The 20,012-nt window shown below is 44.2% G+C and overlaps 1 protein-coding gene across 1 annotated transcript in view; it reads right to left on the minus strand.

Moving 5' to 3' along the window:
- LOC307059616 (uncharacterized protein C10orf143) overlaps nt 1–8,156 on the minus strand; it is a gene marked incomplete at its 5' end in the record, with an annotated part of 35,950 nt that extends 27,794 nt beyond the window's left edge. Inside the window, one exon of the mRNA XM_079713715.1 lies at nt 8,088–8,156. Within this exon, the coding sequence (XP_079569841.1) occupies nt 8,088–8,156 (69 nt within the window). The remainder of the gene's footprint in view (nt 1–8,087) is intronic.
- Nucleotides 8,157–20,012: the final 11,856 nt, after the last annotated feature.

Raw genomic sequence — 20,012 nt, forward strand, 5'->3', positions numbered from 1 at the left:
AAATTACCTGTCCTCTCACAAAGCTCAAGCTTGCTCATCCCTGGACTGAAGACATGACCTGTGTGCAGGTGTACCCAGAAGGAAAAACATGTCTGCCAATAGAATGTGCACCTGAACACCTTCCAACCTGCAGAAGAAACCACACAGCACAGCTAAATAAAGTCACACCAGGGCTGACCACCTAAATTCTGTGCAGAAAACATTCATATTGTTAGCTGTTTTAGCTAGCAGTGACTTTGCTGCTGCAGTGCACAACCTACACAAACTTTAAAATATTCTAAGTCAAAACAGATAGAAAGCATTCACAATTGACATTCTTGCACTGTTTAAGGAGTGCCTCAAACTTAACTTTACTGAGTATATGTGTGTGTCTTGCAACTTCTTTCTATAAGCTTTGAATCAATAATGCAAGTAGCTCTTCAGGCCAAGATGGAGCAACAGGGACCAGATTCACCCTCCTGCATGAAACAACCAAAAATGGACAAAATAAATGAAACAACAGATTTCAAGACACTGACCAACAAGTAACAAAGAACAGTAACCCCTGAGAGAGAGACACAAACGGGCTGAGCCCTATACCTGCCCTCCCTCACTGCCTTGAGTTTCCAGGCTGCGGCATGGCAAGGGGAACCGAGGCAGAGCCTGGGGGATTCCCTGAGTTCATAACACATTGCTGAGCATGTTGGGGGCTCACAGGACAGAGCCCTGGAGAAAAGACAGTAGCCTAGAGGGAGAGAAACAGGATGATCCACACACATACAGTTGAGTGCTGATCAGCATACATGTGTAAAGAAAGTACCCAAGGGCAGGAAAAGAGCCACCCGGAAGGATTAGAAACAGTAGTGCCTGGTGCTCAGACATGGCTGGGAATACTGTCTGATCCTGCCACCAAACCTGGAAAACCTCATGACTCATGACACAGAGGGCAGACCACACAGATCTTGCTTCAGGAGTAGGGAGTTATTAGCCCTAGACCAAGCCCTATTCTGGTCTCACCTAACAAATCTTAAAAGCATGATCCAAAGGCTCAAACTTTTTCCAAGTAACTTATCTGTGACCCAGAACAAAGTTCAAGCATGTTTATAGGAATCTAAAAATATCCAGCACCCCATATGGTAAAATTCACAATATCTGACCAGCAAAGAAGCAGAAAAATATGATGCATAGTGAAGAGAACAACCTATCAAAGCTGGCCCCAAACTGACACAGATGTAAGAATTAGCAGAGAAGGACATTTAGAAAGTTATTTTGACTGTATTCTATATGTTTGGAATGCTACACAGAGATATGGAAGATATTTTAAATCCAAATCAAATGTTATAAGTTGAAATCTACAATGTCTGAGATTAAAAAAAAAAAGTAATGGATGTAATCAACAGCAGATTAGATGCTGCAGAAGGTCAGTGAACTTGAAGGCACAGCAATAGAAACTACCTGAAAATAAAGAAAAGAGATTTTTAAAAATGAGCAGAGCATCAGTGGTATGACCTCAAGAAGCTTAAATGATGTATAATTGGAGTCCCAGTAGGAGAGAAGAGAGGGGAAACAGAAAAAAATATTTGAAGATATAATGGCTGAAAATGTCCCAAGTTTAAGGAAAACTATAAACCCATAGATCCAAAAATTTCAATAACACCAAATACACAAAAACATGGAGACAATTATACCAAAGAACATCATGGGCAAATTGCTTGAAGCCACTGATAAAGAGAACACTAAAAGGACCCAGAGACCAAAGATATTACATTCTGAGGAACAGAGATGGGATGACGGCAAATTTCTCATTAGAAACAAACCAATTAGGAAAACAGCGCAGCAACATCTTTAAAGTACTGAAAGAAAAAACTACCAGCTTAGAATTCTGTATGTGGTAGAAGTATCTTTCAAAAATGAGGGTGAAATAAAGATATACAAAAGGTCAAAACTTTTATCACCAGTAGGTTTTTCCTATAAGAAATGTTAAAGGAATTCCTTCAGGAAGAAAACCAAAATATAAAACCAGATGGAAATACGAATCTACACAAAAGAATGAAGTGCACTGGAAATGGTAACTCTGTGGGCAAACAGTAAGTTTTTGCTTTTGTTACTGAAACTTCTTTAAAAGATGACTGACTGTTTAAGCAGAAATAGTAATAATATAGTATGGTTTACAGCATATATCAAGGTAAACTGTAAGACAACAAGAGCACAAAAGCAGAGAGGAGAGGGATAGAAGTGTATATTGTAAGGTTCTTACACGTACAGTGGTATGGTACCACCTGATGACAGACTGTACAATTTGAAGATGCACATTCTAAATCATAAAGCAAAAAACAAAGTTACAGTTAAGTCAATGAAGGAAATAACATGAAATCATAAAAAATATCTTACTAAACCAAAAAGAAAGAAGTAAATAAAACAAATAAAAAACAAAAAGCAAGATGATAGACTTTAATTATATCAATAGTCACATTAAAAGTAAATAGACTAAATACTCTAATGAAAAGGCAGAAACTGTCAGACTGAATAACAAAACAAACCCAATTATAGACTGTCTACAAGAAACTCACTTTAATACAAAGATTCAAATAGATTAAAAGTAGAAAGGTGAAATAATATATACAACGCTAACACTAATCCAAAGAAAGCTAAGGTTGCTATACTAATATCAGACAAAATAGATTTTAGAATGGAGAATGTTACCAGGGATATAAAAGGTGATTTCATAATGACAAAGGAGTCATTTAATCAAGACGACATACAACTCATAAATGTATATGCACATAAGAGTTTCACAGTACATGAAACAAAAAACTTATAGAAGTGCAAGGAGAAAAGACGAATCTACAGTTATATTCAGAGGTTTCAATACCATCTCACAAAAACTGTTAGAACATTAAAAATATTATAGGACATGAAAAAAAACTGTTAAGGATACAGAAGATATACACCAAACTATCAACCAACTTGACTTAACTGACACTTACAGAACACTTCACTCAACAGCAGAATACACATTTTCCAAGACTAACCATATTTTGAGTCATAAAAGAAGTCATCTCATAGGAAAAACAGTATGGAGGTTCCTCAAAAAAATTAAAAATACCATATGATCTGGCAACCCTACTTCTGGACATTTATCAAAAAGAATTGAAAAAAAAAAAAGAATTGAAATCAACATCTCAAAGAGATATTTAGCATGTCCATGTTCACTGCAGCACTATGCACAATGGCCAAGATGTAGAAACAACCTAAATGTCCATTTCAAATGAATGGATAGAGAAAATGTGGTATACTCAAACAATGAACACCATTCAGCCCTTAAAAAGAAGGAAATTTCGCAATATGCAACAACACGGAGGGGCACTGAGGACATTATGCTAAGCAAAATAAGCAAGGTAATGAAAGACGAGTACTGCATGATTCCATTTATACGAGGTATCTGAAATAGTCAAATTCACAAAACGAAGACTGGAATGCTGACTACCAGGGGCTGTGGAGAGGAGGAAATGGAGAGTTATTCATCAGCAGAGACCTGCTGTACAACACTGTACCTACAGTCAACAATAACTGATTGTACACCTATGATTTGTCAGTTAAGAGGACAGATCTCATGTTAAGCATTCTTACTACAATAAATTTTTAAATTAAATTAAATTTTAGAAAAAGAAAAAAGTGTCAGTAAACGTCAAAGGATTCAAGTCACACCAAGTGTGTTCTTGGACCACAGTGGAATTAAACTAGAAAGCAGTAACAAAGATCTCTAGAAAATCCCCAAATATTTGGAAACTAAATAACACACTTCTAAATAACAAATGCATCAAAGAAAAAATCAGCTGGAAAATTATAAAGCATTTTGAACTGAAAAAATAAAAAACAAAACATTACATGCACTAAACAAGAAATGTATAGCAGTCAGTGCCTATGTTAGAAAACATGAAAGGCCTCCACCCAGTGACCTCAGAATCCACCTTCAGTCACAAGAAACAAAAGAATGAGTGAACCCAACATGAGAAGAAAAAGGGAAATAAAGAAGATGAGAGTGAAAATTATTGACACAGTAAATAGAAAAGCAATAGAGAAAAATCAATGAAACTTAGAAAGACATCGCATGTACATAGATCAGAGACTTAATATTGTTAAGATGGCAATATTCCTCAAATTAACCTATAGATTCAATACAATCCCTATCAGAATTCCAGCTGACTTCTTTGCAGAAATTGACAAGCTGATCCTAAAATTCCTATGGAAATTCAAGGAACCCAGAATAGCAAAAACGGTGTTGAGAAAGAACAAAGTTGGGGGACTCTCATTTCCAGGTTTCAAAACTTACTATAAAGCTACAGTAATCAAGACAGCATGGTACTGATATAAGGACAGACATACTGATCAATGGAACAGAACTGAGAATCCAGGAAAAGACCCTCACAGTTACAGTGGATTGGTTTTCAGCAAAGGTGCCAAGACAACTAAATGGGGGGAAAGAATAGTCTTTTCAACAAATGGTGCTTGGACAGCTTAATACCTACACACAAAAGAATGAAGATGTCACACCATATATAAAAATTAAATTGAAATGGAATGTAGATCTAAATGTAGAAGCTAAAACTCTGACTTTTAGGGAAAAAACTGGGGTATGAAGTAGAATAATTTTGAAAATCATGTATCCAATAAGGGACTGGTATTAAAATATACAAAGAACTATTACAACTTAATAATAAAAAGACAACAACCCAATTTAAAAATGCACAAAGGATCTGACAGACATTTCTCCAAAGATATACAAATAGCCAAAGAAGCACATGAAAAGATGCTCAACATCATTAGTTATCAAGAAAATGCAAATCAAAACTAAAAAGAGGTATTACTTCACATCCACTTAGAATGGTTACAATTTAGAAAGCAGATTAAGTGTTGGTGATGATGCAGAGAAACTGAAACCCTCATACACTGCCGGTGGGAATGTAAAATGCGGCAGCCACTTTGGAAAACAATTTAGCAGTTCCTCAAATGGTTAGAGATTTACCATATGACCCAGAAATTCCACCACTAGGTATATACCCAAGAGAAATGAAAATATGTCTATACAAAAACTTGAACATGTTCATAAAAGCATTATTTATAATAGCCAAAAAGCCAAATTGTACACTTTAAATACTTGTAGTTTGTTATACCCCAATAATTTTGTTAAAAAATAAATTTAAAAAAATGATAGGCAAAAAACCCTGTAATAGCCAATGAATTAATGTAGCCTTCTATTTTATTTCTAAAGGACATTGACAAAGACTGGAAAGAAATTACAACACAGGAAATGGCCACTTATCCCTAGGAATCAAAAGCTAGGAAAAGAGATCTTGGATCAACTCAGATGAAACCAGAAAAAAATATCAATTCAACGTGAGCCCAGGCATCTCAGGTATGCTCTGCCTAGAGAACTTGCTCTTTACAGAGCTTTTATGGAAGGAGAGTCTTCAGGTAGATGAAAGGCTGAGTAGACATGAATCTTCAGGTGTTCTACGCAGAAACTTCTATTCTTAAAGGAATGGTGAGTGTCGTGGGCAGGGACTGAAAGGAGCCAGGCACTGGATGCCCTGAGTCACGGGGTCAACCTAAGCAAGGACCTCACGTCTCTTCTTCCAGAGCCTAGAACAGTTCCTGATACACAATAGATGCGCAAAAAACGGCTACCCAACAGAAACGATAAACACTACTGATATTTAACTGCTACAGGTGTTACCACATTAGCCAACCTTACCATGATCAGGACACTAACAAGATCACAGGAGAGGCACCTGACTCTGGTTCACGAGACTCACTCATTCCAGAGATGGGTCCTGGCGGCTGTAGCTCCTAACTCCATGGCTGGTTTTAATGCACAGGGTGTAGGGCCACTAGGCAGTCACAGAGGTAGGAAAGGAGCTGCACTTCCTGAGCGACAAAATTCTGAAGGGGGGTGTGTGTATGAGAGAGAATGGAAAACTTGGGACAAGAGCTTGGCTACTTAACTGAACTCAATCTGGATTATTAGATCAAAGACTAGGACACAATACAACATAAACAAGAACTTTATCAAATTAGGAGGCAATATACACCACAGCAATAAGATACCACCTCATCCTTCTTTGGTCACAATCAGGAAGTGTTGTAGCCTCAACCTGGGCATTTAATTTCAGCAATTCCAATCTGAAAGATCACTCAAGGTCTCTTCCATTAAGCCTTTCCTGTTCTCTCTGATCAATAGTGACCTCCGGCTCCTCATCCCTGACAGCCCATGGCATCACACTTTTCATCATTTTATGGCCAATTTAGGACTTCGTTTTGAAGTCCCATGTTTTAGTTCCACAAGCCCCCCATGGGAAGCTGTATAGCCCCAGTGGTTAAGAACACAGGCTCTGAAGGCAGACAGTGGGGTTTAAGACCTACTGCCACCACTTGCTAGCTGTGTACCCTTAGGCCAGTTGATTAACCTCTCTGTACCTGAGTTTCCTCATTGGTAATACAGGTATAATAACGGATTGTTGTGAAACTGATAACCTACATGGTAGCCACTCAAGGACTGGCAGCATCTGCCACATCTCTGCTAAATGTCTCTAAGACATACAGCTCAGTGTGGCCTAACAGGAATTCCTCATTTTCTCCTGCAGTCACACGTCAATCTTTCCTCAATGACAGCACCACTGCATATCTGGGTGCTCAAGTCACAACCCTGGGAATCACCTGGACTCCTCCCTTTACATTTCCTTCCACATCCACTCCACCAGCAAGACCTGACAGTTCTTCCTCCAAAATACACAGCCAAGTCTGTGTACTGTCACCATCTCACTCCCCTCTGTCTGAACCTCTGTCGCCTCTCACGATCTATATATTCCTGGCCTCCCCTCTGACCACTATCCCTTTCATTTCCCACAAAGCTGCTCTGTGGAAAGAGTTAGCTCTTTAAATGTCGGTATGATCGTGTCACTCTACTATTTACTTCCCACTGTCTGGAGGACAACACCCAGGGAGTGGTGAAGCCACGGACAAAAGGAAACTGGGTCCTTGGATGTCTTTGATCTGGGTACCACCAGTCCCATACTTATATTTAGCGGCTCTGTGTTCCATGGCCCTGGGCTCACCTCCATACTGCAATGTACGGCTGTAATGTACGGGAGAATCAAACTTCCATCCGGTCTGAGCCAATGTGGTTTGAAGTCCCTCTGTTACAGAAGTTTAACCTATGCCCTGTAATATGGCACAAGGGAGTGGGGCGCCACTGTGACAGAACATAAGTGATACTGGCTCGTGGTCAGGCAGTGGGTGGTGAGGAAACATGCTGCAGAGCAGAAAGCTCGTCACTCCTGCTATGCCGTGCAAAACATTTGAGAAAAACGTTGCCTACATTAACTCAGAAGGCACACCCCGTGCTTATGGAGCCCGTAGGTCCAGAAGCAGCAGACAAACAATTAAGAAGCTCGGTACGGTGGCAGATCCTTGCTGCTCTTAGAAGGAAATAAACGAGATGAAGTGAGAAACAGCAATTCGAAGGCAGAGGTGTTAGACAAGAGTGCAGCTCAAAGGCCCTGCCCTCTTGCTCCAATCCCACAGCACTCCTTTCAGTTCCCTAAAAGCCCACGCGCTTCCTACCCACACTGTTTCCCCTTCAAGCCTCACACAGACCGGATTACCCACCCACCCCAGCTTGATCAGGCCCTGCCCCCCTTACTGATCACCTCTTACCCTGCTCTCACAGCAAAGGACTGGCGTGTCTACTCACCTGGCACCCATACCACACCCAGCCCACCGCCTGTACGTGGAGGCATGACTTAGGAACAGCGCCGTGCAGAACGCAGGACACCCCCCTGACCTAGACATCTAGACCCTGCAGGGAGCCCCGCGCACATCTGAGGGACCCTACGTCTCCAGTGCTCCGGAGCGCCCGGGTTCGCATCTCTGCGCAGGCGCGGTCTGAGGGGCGGCCCCGCCCACTACGCTCCGCCCCAGCAGGTGCGCGTGCCCCGCTCCCGCCGGGCCTCCGCCCAGGCAGGGCGCAAGAAGCCGCGAGGCCCAGTGGGGGCCTGCCGAGAGCCGCCGCCTTCCCGTTCCTAAGGCCCAGGCCCCGGGGGACTCACCGCGTCCCCCGGAACCTGCAGCTCCTCTGGCCTCCGCCGTCGCCACCGGCCCAGCGCCAGGGGGTCCATGCGGGCCCAAGCCCGAGGCCGCCCAGCCTCTCATTCCCACAGGGTACAAGGTGCCGCCCCCCGCCACGCCGCCGCGACCACGCCCTCTTCGCCCACGTGCCCCGAGGGAGCCAATGAGGGGCTGGGGGCGGGGTGCCGCAAGGAACCCTTGAGACCCGGCGGGCCCAGGCGACAGGCCGGAGTAGTGGAGGCCAGAGCCTTGAGGAGAGGAGGGGACGTTTGCCTCAGGTCATTGATTCGGGAAGAGGGCTGGCCGTCACTTCTCCGATCACTGAGTCGGCCGTGGGGCTCCAAAGAACCTACTCTTAGGGTTTCGTCACGATTAGACTACAGACCCTGGACCGGCTGGAGGAGCGCCCGCCTCCTTTCTTGTGATTGGTCTCCGAGCCCAGTCTGCGGCCGTCTTCCTGTGGCTGGTTGGCTGATAGAAGGCGCAGCGGGCCTTATCAGCACGGGAGAAGCTCTGGCGTCTCTGGGAGATGCAGTCCCGGGGATGCAGCTTCAACTTCCGGGCGGAAGCGGGGCCCCGGGCTGCTGCGCGGCCTCACGGTGGCCTCCTGCCGGGTTTGCTCGGTGCACGGTAGCTTCTCGTCTGGAGGCCCCGGGAGCACCCGCTTCTCTGAGGCTGCAGGCCCGAGCTGCCGGGGCCTTTGGGCTGTGCGGAAGGGGAAACCGAGGCCTTGCTGTCCGCGCCGTCGTGGGGTGGGATTCCCTCTGTGAGCAGTCCCCAAACCGTGGGCATCTCACCCCCGACCCAGCGCTGTGCGGAGCTGCACTGCCCTCATCTCAGGGAGCCGAGGGTCAGGCTCGGAGCGTGCTCAGGCTCGGCCGGCCCCCGCACCGCACTGCAGAGCCCCACCGGCTTCTGCACCAAAGCGCCGAGCCCGAGATCCTTTCTGGTTAACTAAAATTGGTACAAGCCAGTCCTTTGACAGTCATTGGCTAGTGGGTCTGTTAGGGGCATGGCTGGCTCTGGGACAGATGTTCCTTGCTGTTTAAAAAAGGGGCTGGATGGTTGGGGGCTTAGTTCTTTCCTGCTGTTGTTGCCAGTGGAAGCTCCCTGGAGCTGCTGCAGCCTTCTTATCACCATGAGGGCACCTGGTTGGAAACTTAGTGAAAAGTAGGAAGGCATCAGGCTCTAACAATGTGAGCTTCTGAGCCAACCCCAAACCAGCTGACTACCAATCTCCAGACATCTTGTCTTGTCTCTGTTATTTGAGTCACTGTAAATTTACCATTTTGCTGCAGTTGGAGACATCTTTTGTCACAAAGACTTGTCCTTACCCGTTGTGGTGAAAAGCATGAATCCCTACTCAGTTGGGCTACTTTCTGCAGGATATTCAGCAAATTAAGTAGCTAATTATGTCAGCTTTCTCATTTATAAAAGATGATAACTCTTCTGGTATTGGGAGGATTAAATATAAAGTGCTTAGAACAATGCCTGACACAAACTAAGTACTCAATCCTACTACTAGTACTTCTAGGACTAGTAGTTAATCCTGTATCAAAAACCCTTGAGACCTTCCAGTTACAAGGTGATTAAGTTCTGGGCATGTAATATACAGCATGGTGATTATAGTTAGCAATCCTGTTTTCTTTATATATTTGAAAGCTGATGAGAGTAGGTTTTAAAAGTTCTCACACAACACACACACACACACACACACACACACACACACACACACACAATGTAACTATGTGAGGTGATGGATGTGTTAACTTACCTGATTGTAGTAATCATTTTGCAGTATATACATATATCAAGATCATTACATTGTACACAGTAAACTTACACGACAAATGTCAGTTATAGCTCAATAAAGATGTGGGTGGGGGACCTTGGGGCCAGATGTTTTGGAATTCAGAATTTTTTGGATTCTGTGTTAAAGGGCAGTATGCATACTGCATGAAACACCTTCAGCGGGGTCTGGAACAGCATATAATCAAAGACAATATTTCTGAGCCAAAATGTGTGAATATTCACAAATATTAACCCGAAGTGGGATATATAAAGGCTATAGTCTTATGTTAGTTCCAATGAGTTTGCTCCAAACTTAGGGTGAAACTAATAAGTTTTAGGACTTTTTGCATTTCAGAATTGAAAATAAAGTACTACCGTGGACCTGTATTACTACCTCTACTTTAAAAACTTTGCATGTATGTGTCTTGCAGTTGAGATTAAATGACCTGCTTTGTCGTCCAGTTTCAAGTTCACTGTTCTTTGCACCTAGGGCTGCTTTTTCAGATGCTTGAGCCAACCATTGGGTAATGGGGGTACAAACGCTTAGTCCCTGAAGTAGTGACAGATGGTCTCCTTGACCAAACTCTACTCAGGTTCCTCTGAAATCTCTTATCAACTATGCTCTGACCTTTGGGCTCCCGTGTTCATCCCTGCATTTTCCAGTTTCAGCAAGAACCTTGCTAAGGCAACTTAGCCAGAAGCCCCCAGCCTTGGTGTCTGATTGGGCTCCTCATCCTCCAGCATCCCCCAGGGGTTGTCTGGTCATGGTCGCCTGCTTTCAGCAAGAATGCTGCTAGGTTAGTTTAGCTAGAATCTCCCCTTACCCCTGATGTTTCCTCGTAGAAATTTTCCATCCACTGACCCCACTCCCCCACCCCACCATGCTCCTTGGCTATAAATTACCACTTTCCCTTGTATTTAGATTTGAGCCCAATCTCTCTCCACTCCTGCAAAAGCCCATTTCAGTAGAGTCCCTATACTTGTCACAATGGTCCCCCTGCATAAAGTCTGCCTTATCATTCTTTAACAAGTGTCGTGATTACTTTTTTCTTTAATACAATTGGTATATTTAGAAGGACGCAGTTTAGCTTATCACACTATTTACCAAACATCAGTCATTTGGGTACCAACCAAAAGATGTATACTAAACCTCTCCTATTATTTACCTAGTATATTTAAATTCTTAATATCTTAAAATTTAAGACTTAAAATAATACAAAATATCTATAAAGTGATAATTTAAAGGACTTGTTATTCTAATATGTTACATACATTAACAAGAAAGCAGGAGAAAGCTTCATGACATTGGATTCTTGCATATGATGCCAAAAACACAGTCAACAAAAGAAAAATTAGATAAACTGAACTGTATAAAGTAAAACCTTTGTGCATCAAAGGACACTACTAACACAGTGAAAGGCAACCCAAGAAATGGAGTAAATATCTGCAAAATTATATATCTGATAAGGAGTTAACATCCAGAACACATAACACCTACAGGGGCTTCCCTGGAGGCACAGTGGATAAGAATTTGCCTGCCAATGCAGGGGACACAGGTTTGATCCCTGGTCTGGGAAGATCCCACATGCCACGGAGCAACTAAGCCCGTGCACCACAACTACTGACGCCCACGCGCCTAGAGCTTGTGCTCTGCAACAAAAGAAGCCACCGCAATGAGAAGCCCACACACTGCAACGAAGAGTACCCCCCACTCGCCACAGGTAGAGAAAGCCCGTGTGCAGCAACGAAGACCCAGCACAGCCAAAAATAGATAAATAAAATTTAAAATAAAAATAATGTTTTAAAAAGAACACCTACAGGGCTTCCCTGGTGGCGCAGTGGTTGAGAGTCCGCCTGCCGATGCAGGGGACACGGGTTCGTGCCCCGGTCCGGGAGGATCCCACATGCTGCAGAGCGGCTGGGCCTGTGAGGCATGGCCGCTGAGCCTGCACGTCCGGAGCCTGTGCTCTGCAACGGGAGAGGCCACAGCAGTGAGAGGCCCGCGTACTGCAAAAAAAAAAAAAAACAAAAAAAAAACACCTACAACTCAACAACAAAAAACAAGCAACTTGTTTAAAAAACAAAGGACTGGAATAGACGTTTCTCCAAAGATGACATACAAATGGCCATGAAAAGATGCCCAACATCACTAATCATTAGGGAAATGCAAATCAGAACAAAATGAGAGAGACTTCTCTGGTGGTGCAGTGGTTAAGAATCTGCCTGCCAATGCAGGAGACACAGGTTCAAGCCCTGGTCTGGGAAGATCCCACATGCTGCAGAGCAACTAAGCCCACAAGCCACAACTACTGAAGCCTGCGTGCCTAGAGCCTGTGCTCTGCAACAAGAGAAAGCAACGAGAGAAGCCATCGAAATGAGAAGCCTGCGCACCGCAACGAAGAGTAGCCCCTGCTCACTGCAGCTAGAGAAAGCCTATGTGCAGCAACAAAGACCCAATGCAGCCAAAACTAAAAATAAACAAATTAATTAATTTAAAAAAATTCTTTAAAAACCAAATGAAATGCCTCTTCATATCCATTAGGACAGTGGTCCCCAACTTTTTTGGCACCAGGGACCAGTTTCGTGGGAGACAATTTTTCCATGGACCAGGGAGGTGGGGGATGGTTTGGGGATGATTCAAGTACATTACATTTATTGTGCACTTTATTTCTATTATTATTACATTGTAATATATAATGACATAATTATACAACTCACCATAATGCAGAGTCACTGGGAACCCTTAGCTTGTTGTCCTGCAATTAGAGGGTCCCATCTGGGGGTGATGGGAGACAGTGACACCAGAAGTGTGTTGCTTATATCCAGTCTACTCCGTAAGATGCAGCTTAATTGTCACTTGCCACTCACTGATAGGTTTTTTTTGTTTGTTTGTTTTTTGGGTTTTTTTGCGGTATGCGGGCCTCTCACTGTTGTGGCCTCTCCCGTTGCGGAGCACAGGCTCCGGACGCGCAGGCTCAGCGGCCATGGCTCACGGGCCCAGCCACTCCGCGGCATGTGGGATCTTCCCGGACCGGGGCACGAACCCGTGTCCCCTGCATCGGCAGGCAGACTCTCAGCCACTGCGCCACCAGGGAAGCCCACTGATAGGGTTTTGATATGTCTGCAAGCGGTTGATTTATGATGGTGTCTGTGCGGTCAAACCTCTCTTCTAATGATCTGTATTTGCAGCCGCTCCCCAGTGCTAGCATCACTGCCTCTGCTCCACCTCAGATCATCAGGCATTAGGTTCTCATGAGGAGCCTGCAACCTAGATGCCTTGCATTTGCAGTTCACAGTAGGGTTCGAGCTCCTACTCCTATGAGAATCTAATACTGCCGCTGATCTGACAAAAGGTGGAGCTCAGGAGGTGATGCGAGTGATGGGGAGCGGCTGTAAATACAGATGAAGCTTCGCTCACTCGCCCGCCACTCACCTCCTGCTGTGCGGCCCGGTTCCTAACAGGCCATGGACCAGCACCGGTCCATGACCTGGGGATTGGGGACCCGTGAATTAGGAGGGCTATTATAACACAAACAAACAAACAAGTGTTGGCTAGGATGTGGGGGAACTGGGACCCCTGTTCGAGGGGAGAAGGTGAGAAGGTAAAATGGTGCAGCCACTATTAAAAACTGTATGGTATTTCCTCAAAAAATTAAACATAAAATTATCATACGATCCTGCAATTCCACTTTTGAGTATACACACTACATAATGGAAAGAAGGGATTTGGACACCTATGTTCATAGCAATACTATTCACAACGGCCAAAAGGTGGAAACAACCCAAGTGACCATAGATGGGTGAATGGATAAGCAAAATACGGTCCATCCATACAATGGAATATTATTCAGTCTTTAAAAGAAAGGAAATTCTGACACAGGTTACAACATGGATGAACCCTGAGGACATTATGCGAAATGAAATAAGCAGGTCACAAAAGGACAAGTACAATAAAATTCCACTTCTATAAAATAGCGGAATAGTCAGACTCACAGAGACAGACAGCAGCAGGGTGGTTCCTGGGGGCTGGGGGAGGGGAATGAAGAGCTGGTGTTTAATGGGGGCAGAGTTTCATTTAGGAAGATGAAAAGAGTTCTGGACACCGGTGGTGGTGATGGTTGCACAGCAATGTGACTGTGCTTAATGCCACTGAATTGTACAGTTAAAAATGATTAAAATGGTCATCTTATGTGTATTTTAACACAATAAAAATAAATAAAAGTTAACCGTTAAAAGGAAAGTTGTTTCTCTGTGCACCACTTCCAGTCACCTTGCACACCACCTACAGGGAAAGCGGCTCTCAGAGGAAGGTACCTGAGTTCCAATTCCACCTGGCCAATTTCCAGCACCTGGGCAAGCTGCTTTGATTTCTCAGCTTTAAATATATATATAAACGGTGCCTCCTACAGTGGAGTGCTCCGAGTTTACAGTGAGACACTGTCTGTACAGTGCCCAGCGTGATGCGTGGTACTTGGCAAGCTCGCAGTTCACTGTGGATGGAATGAGGAATCTCTAGTCTTTCCCAGCCGAGCACTGGACCGACTATTCGGAGTCCAGGAAGTTTGTGGAGAGGTTTTGTTTGCTTAACTAGTGAGGTGTGCTAGGGGGGAGTGTTCATTCCTGAGCCTCAGTTTCCTCATCTGTAAAATAGGAATAAAGCCTTCCAGGGAAGTCAGAGCTTCACGGAGTAGCTGGGGGTTGTCTTTAATAACATGCTCAGCTCAGCTTCCCCAAGATGGGTTGTGCGCATGCGCATGTGTCTTGCGCGTCTGTGTATGTGTTGTGAGGAGGGGGCCAGAAACAGTTTTGATTCAACTGTTGCAAAGTCATTACTTCTACTCTTCCATTGACTTAACCTTCCTCCTTTAAATCTTTAATGACCTCTCTAAAAGATGACTACCTCTGCTTATCTTGTTGGCATGTACCAGAGAATATATATAGTGTATCTATATACACGCATATCTCCAGAAACACATAGCCTGGCACATAGTAAGTGTTTAATAAATGCGCTTTCCCTTCCTTCTTGCCCTCTTATTTTAAAAAAATTCCCAGAACTACTTTGGGCACTAGAATAGGTTATTTTTTTCCTTTGAAATTCACAGTTTCTTTAGACATTATATGACAATGTCGGTTATCGTCTTTGCCTGGAAACACTTCTCCCTAAACTGCAACAGCTCTCCTTGTTTTTCAGAGGCCGAACCGTCCCTCGAGAGAGAAGCCGAGCCCCCACCCCATCTGCCTGATTCCGGTCCCTCAGGGCACTCATGCCTGGATGGTGGGAAGCTTTCTTTTTTTATCCACTGATGTTCCATATCCCCTCCAGGAGGACTGTTCTCCACTGGGCAGATCCAGGCCTGCAGTTGGCACTCAGGAAATAACCATACACTGGGCATTAGCAGACTTTAGTGGTCAATTTTGCAACATTGATTTCACTTCATCCTCCCAGCAACACAGCAGGGCTCGGGCTGTCTTCTTGTTCAGATAAAGGAACAGAGAAACGTCAGGCTCAGAGATGTTGCCTACCGTGCCCAGGGCTGCAAAAGGCTGAAGGGCGGACCTGAAGTCAGACACAGCTCTGTCTGGATTTTTTACCCTTCTGCTGGCCTTGCCTTTGGTTCCGGTGGAAAGCCTCCTTGTTAAGCTGCAAACCCCATGAGTCGGATCAAACAAACAAACAACAACAGTTCAACAAACCAAACGGCTCTGCTAGTTGCCCCAAGGGCCTTAATTTCACCACACAATTTTCCGGACGCTGCTGGCAGGTACAGAGTCCCAGTGGGCTTCCTCAAGGTGAGCCTCTGCCGCACCCGGACATGAATAATCTTTTTTCTGATCATCCACCTTTGCATTCGAAGTGGTTCAGGAATGGGAGTGTGTGGCCAAGGGCTTCTCCTCTTAAGAATCTGTGTCCCCAGCGCCCAGCACAGGCGCGACCCAGCTGAGTACTCAGAGCTAGGCCGGTGAATGAATGAGTTCAGCAGAGGTAGCTGTGTGGTGTCAGCTCCAGCCACAGCCCAGGGAGGCCTCAAGACAGGTGCCCCTGCCCTCCTGGCCCCTCTGGGCTGTTTTTAGCTAAAGACATCTAACATCTCTGGAATGTTAAATGGGACAAGGGAAAGCAGAGTGCACAAGCCGTCCACTAGTCCACCTCTTGTCTCGGGGATCACATCTTATGCTTCTGGGCCACAATCAAAGTGTTACTAAACAGTGGCTGGTCAGGACTGCCTACAGGTCCCCACGCTCTGCCTGCATCTTCTGCCTTGGTCTTCAGCTCAACAGTACACAGGTGACTTGAGGGCCCACGTGCCGTGGACAGCTGCTCCATCCCAGGAGGGGTGATCTGAAGGATGCCTGTCTCTAGAAAGTCAGCACATGTTCATCTTCCTAAGGGTCATGGTTTTGTTCCCACGTCATTTTAGCTCAGGTTATTATTTTTTTTATGGCAAGACTCAGTATAAGATTTTTCTAAATGTAATCCTTATAATGATCCAGGAATATTTCATTAAGGCAAATAAGAATAACAATAATAATAACCCATCATTTTCAACTTTCAAACTAATATCTCTACATGGAGACCTTTGTGATCTGAGCCATTTCCCTACATTATTTCCTGACATTGTAAATATGCTCTTCAGGGATGATCAAAAATAGATAATTGAGGGCTTCCCTGGTGGCGCAGTGGTTGAGAGTCCGCCTGCCGATGCAGGGGACACGGGTTCGTGCCCCGGTCCGGGAAGATCCCACATGCCGTGGAGCGGCTGGACCCCTGAGCCATGGCCACTGGGCCTGTGCTCCGCAATGGGAGAGGCCACAACAGTGAGAGGCCCACGTACCTCAAAAAAAAAAAAAAAGATAATTATTTGAAAGACTTTATGACCGGTGCAAGTTAGGGATTTGTATGATACTGTATAACATATGTACCCCCATCCATCCCATAATGGAACTGTAAACACTTGCTTTATACTGTAGGCAAGGATTTTATAGTCTGCCATTTTGCATTTTCTAAATAGGTGCTGTAGAAAAATTGAAATATTAATAAACCACAAATGTGCCTTTAAAAGCAATAGCTTTAGGTTTGAACAGAAAGTCTTAATTGTATTTCATTTTAACTTACCCCTGCTTCTAATCGCTGGGTAATGCTTGTTAAATGCCAGACACCAGTGTACTTTCTATGATACACTATGTTTCAACAATAGATTAAAATTGTAGCGTGATGTTTTATATTTCATCCTAAGATTTTTTTATCTGCAAATATATGAAGTCACACTGGCTATGTTTGAGAATCCATTTTTGGCATGTATTTTCATATAAATTATAGGGTGTTTTTGCCTCTCAGCTCTCACAACATAGTAAGGAGAAACCCCCAGGATGTGGAAATATGACTGAGGCCGCGTTAGTATGTGGGTTGGAAATAATGATTATAAATGACTCGGTAGGTAGAGAAAATAAGGGGAGAAGACTTACTGGGGAGAAGTAAAAAAGCTTGCTCTCTTTATGCACAGCTGGAAGAAGGCAGCATGAAAGATACATTACTAGTCACCTTCTTTTTATTTCTAAGGGGTTTTTATTAACCCCTTTTTATCTATCAAAATAAATTGATTGCCAGCAGATGCCATATTTTCTGACTATTTGAAATTATAAAACAAAAGCAAAGGCACACAAACTTACATACTATATCTTCCGGTAAATAAGAGACAAACCCCTGCAAAGAGATTGCTAAATAATGTTAAAGATTTTTATAGCCATCCCTTAAAAGAGAACATTTCATTTAAGGCCTTGGGATTCTTCAGAATTTGGCTCTCCCCTGCTGTGTTAGCGGACAGGAATTCCAGGACACTGTTATTAATATTTATGTCCCATCATAAAAGGACATATATCTGTAGGGTAAATACAGTTATGCCCGATAATAACTCTGTCCTGGGTAAGGAATGCTATAATAACCTGATTCAATGGGAGAAAAAAAACCAGGGCCCAGAATCCATGTGAAGTGTATCCAGTCATTTCTAGCTGTGAGGCAGTGACAGAGAACATGCGGAAACCAGAGAAGCAACATTTCATCCAAATGGGTGAGAGCATCTTCCTGGTCCTCACCCGTCGGGGAGAAAGGCCTGAGAGTTTGGGACAATAGGAATAAACACAGCAGTTTAGGAGCTGGGGCCTCCTGTGTAGAGGGGCTGGGGGTGTGAGGGTAGCAGGCTGCGACTGAAGACCTACCTGACGCCCCGGGAGCTTTGCCTCTTCCATCTCAGCCCTCAGGGCAGCCGCAGCCTGACTTCTGACAGCTCAGTGCCTGGCAGAGCTGGTGTGCCGTGTCCGTGCAGAATCGGCCAGACGTGCTGCTCTCTCCTTCAGGTCTACGCCATAAAGGGTTACCCAGTTTAAGGTCCGCCACTTCTGCCTCTTATCATAGGAAGGAGACTTTTCCCCCCTGTATCTCCTGTTATTTATTTCTTAGTTCAACAGATATGAACTGAGAAAAGAATGCATGTCATAGTTGGAAGGTCTAAAGGTCATGTTGGCATCGACATTTTTACATGAGATATTTGTTCTGATTAAAATAGTGAAGTGTATTTCATACAAATGAGCAAATAATAGATACTAACTTAAACTTAGGCTAATAATGGAGTCACCACCGAGCTTTTGCTTTACTCTGGTGAAGAGACACAACCATGGAGGTTTAGCTACTTTATCAAGAGAACATGAAAGACTGACCCATTTATTTTATGTACGTACTACAGGGCAATAGCGCCTACACATCATTTAAAAATCAGTGGTTTGCTTTTTTCCTTCCTTGTTTGTTTGGTTCTAGAGGAAAGAATTTAGAGTTGGCAATTTTTTTAAAAGAAAAATCATCCCAGCCATTGAAATCCGGGCTGGGCGAGCCAGTTTGGAGACCATGGGAACTGGGAATGCTTTTGGAATTTGAAGTAAATCCAAACCTGTTCACATCACCCAGTGTTACTTTATTATTTCACCACCTTCCTGGACTTGTCCCTGAGCTTCACTGAGAGCAGCTGCTGCCACGCTGTGGGGTGGGGGGCTTGCACAACTGCCTGAGTGGGAGAGCACCAGCATCCCTGCCCCATCCTGCCCGCTGGACTCCAGCGGGGGCCACTGTGCCGGCCAAGGCTCACACAGCCCAGGCTGGACAGCTCTGGAAGGGGTCCAAGAATATAGACTTTAGGTGATTAAAAGAAAAAAAACTTGGTGTTCCTTTGCCCTACACCTGGGAAAATGTCACCACTACCTTTTAGCTGCTAGAGAGGCCGGGAAGGAAGCTGTTATAGGTGTGGCCTACTTTTGAGGCATTTTAGCAAACATAAGAGTATGGTGGTCATAGATTTAACTAAAGTTAAACCAATTAGCTCTCCAGGTTGGGATGGCTTCTGCCTCATGTGAGAGAATCACTGATTGGGTATGGCTTGCCCCCCAGAAATATTAGGGTGTATTCTTTAAGGGGTGTGTGTTCTCAGCATACCCTGAATTCCTTCCACAGGTAGGAAGGGCCAGCTCTGCTCACGGTGCTCGCTGGACACTCCAGACACCCACTCTGTAAGGTGACATCTCCAGGCAAAAGCAGCCTATGAGAGAGCCAAGGTCAGCGGGACAGAGGACCTGTGAACTCAAGCGTAGGTGGAAGGATTCTCTTTGAGCCGTGACATCTTGGAGCCACACGGCCCAAAGGAGCTTGCCTGGTTAGAACTTCTTAGTTCTCTTAAGAATTACCTCTCATTTTACAAGTGATCTTGTTTGTGACACCAAGGCAAACTCATTTGTATCTTTAGTTTCTCAAATTTGAAACAAGAATTACAAATAGGAGCAGAAAATGGACCTGGAGAATAAATACATAGACACACACGCACACACACACACACACACACCACTGTTTATATGTAAAACGTTTGACTCAAGACAACACACAGCTGCATGCAAACATACACAGTGACTATGTACACTCATGATCAACAAAGTGCCATGGAATCTTCATCTGGGTGATCACATGGAAAACTGAAACTTCAGGTAGGCAAAGATGTGTTTGGCAGTGTATGTGTAAGTTTTTCCTTCTCTCTCTCTGTACATGACCCTTCCCTCCAACCCCATACTAGCGGCTTTCA

The sequence above is a fragment of the Hyperoodon ampullatus genome (assembly GCF_949752795.1).
Source record: "Hyperoodon ampullatus genome assembly, chromosome: 1".
Taxonomy (NCBI): Eukaryota; Metazoa; Chordata; class Mammalia; order Artiodactyla; family Ziphiidae; genus Hyperoodon; species Hyperoodon ampullatus.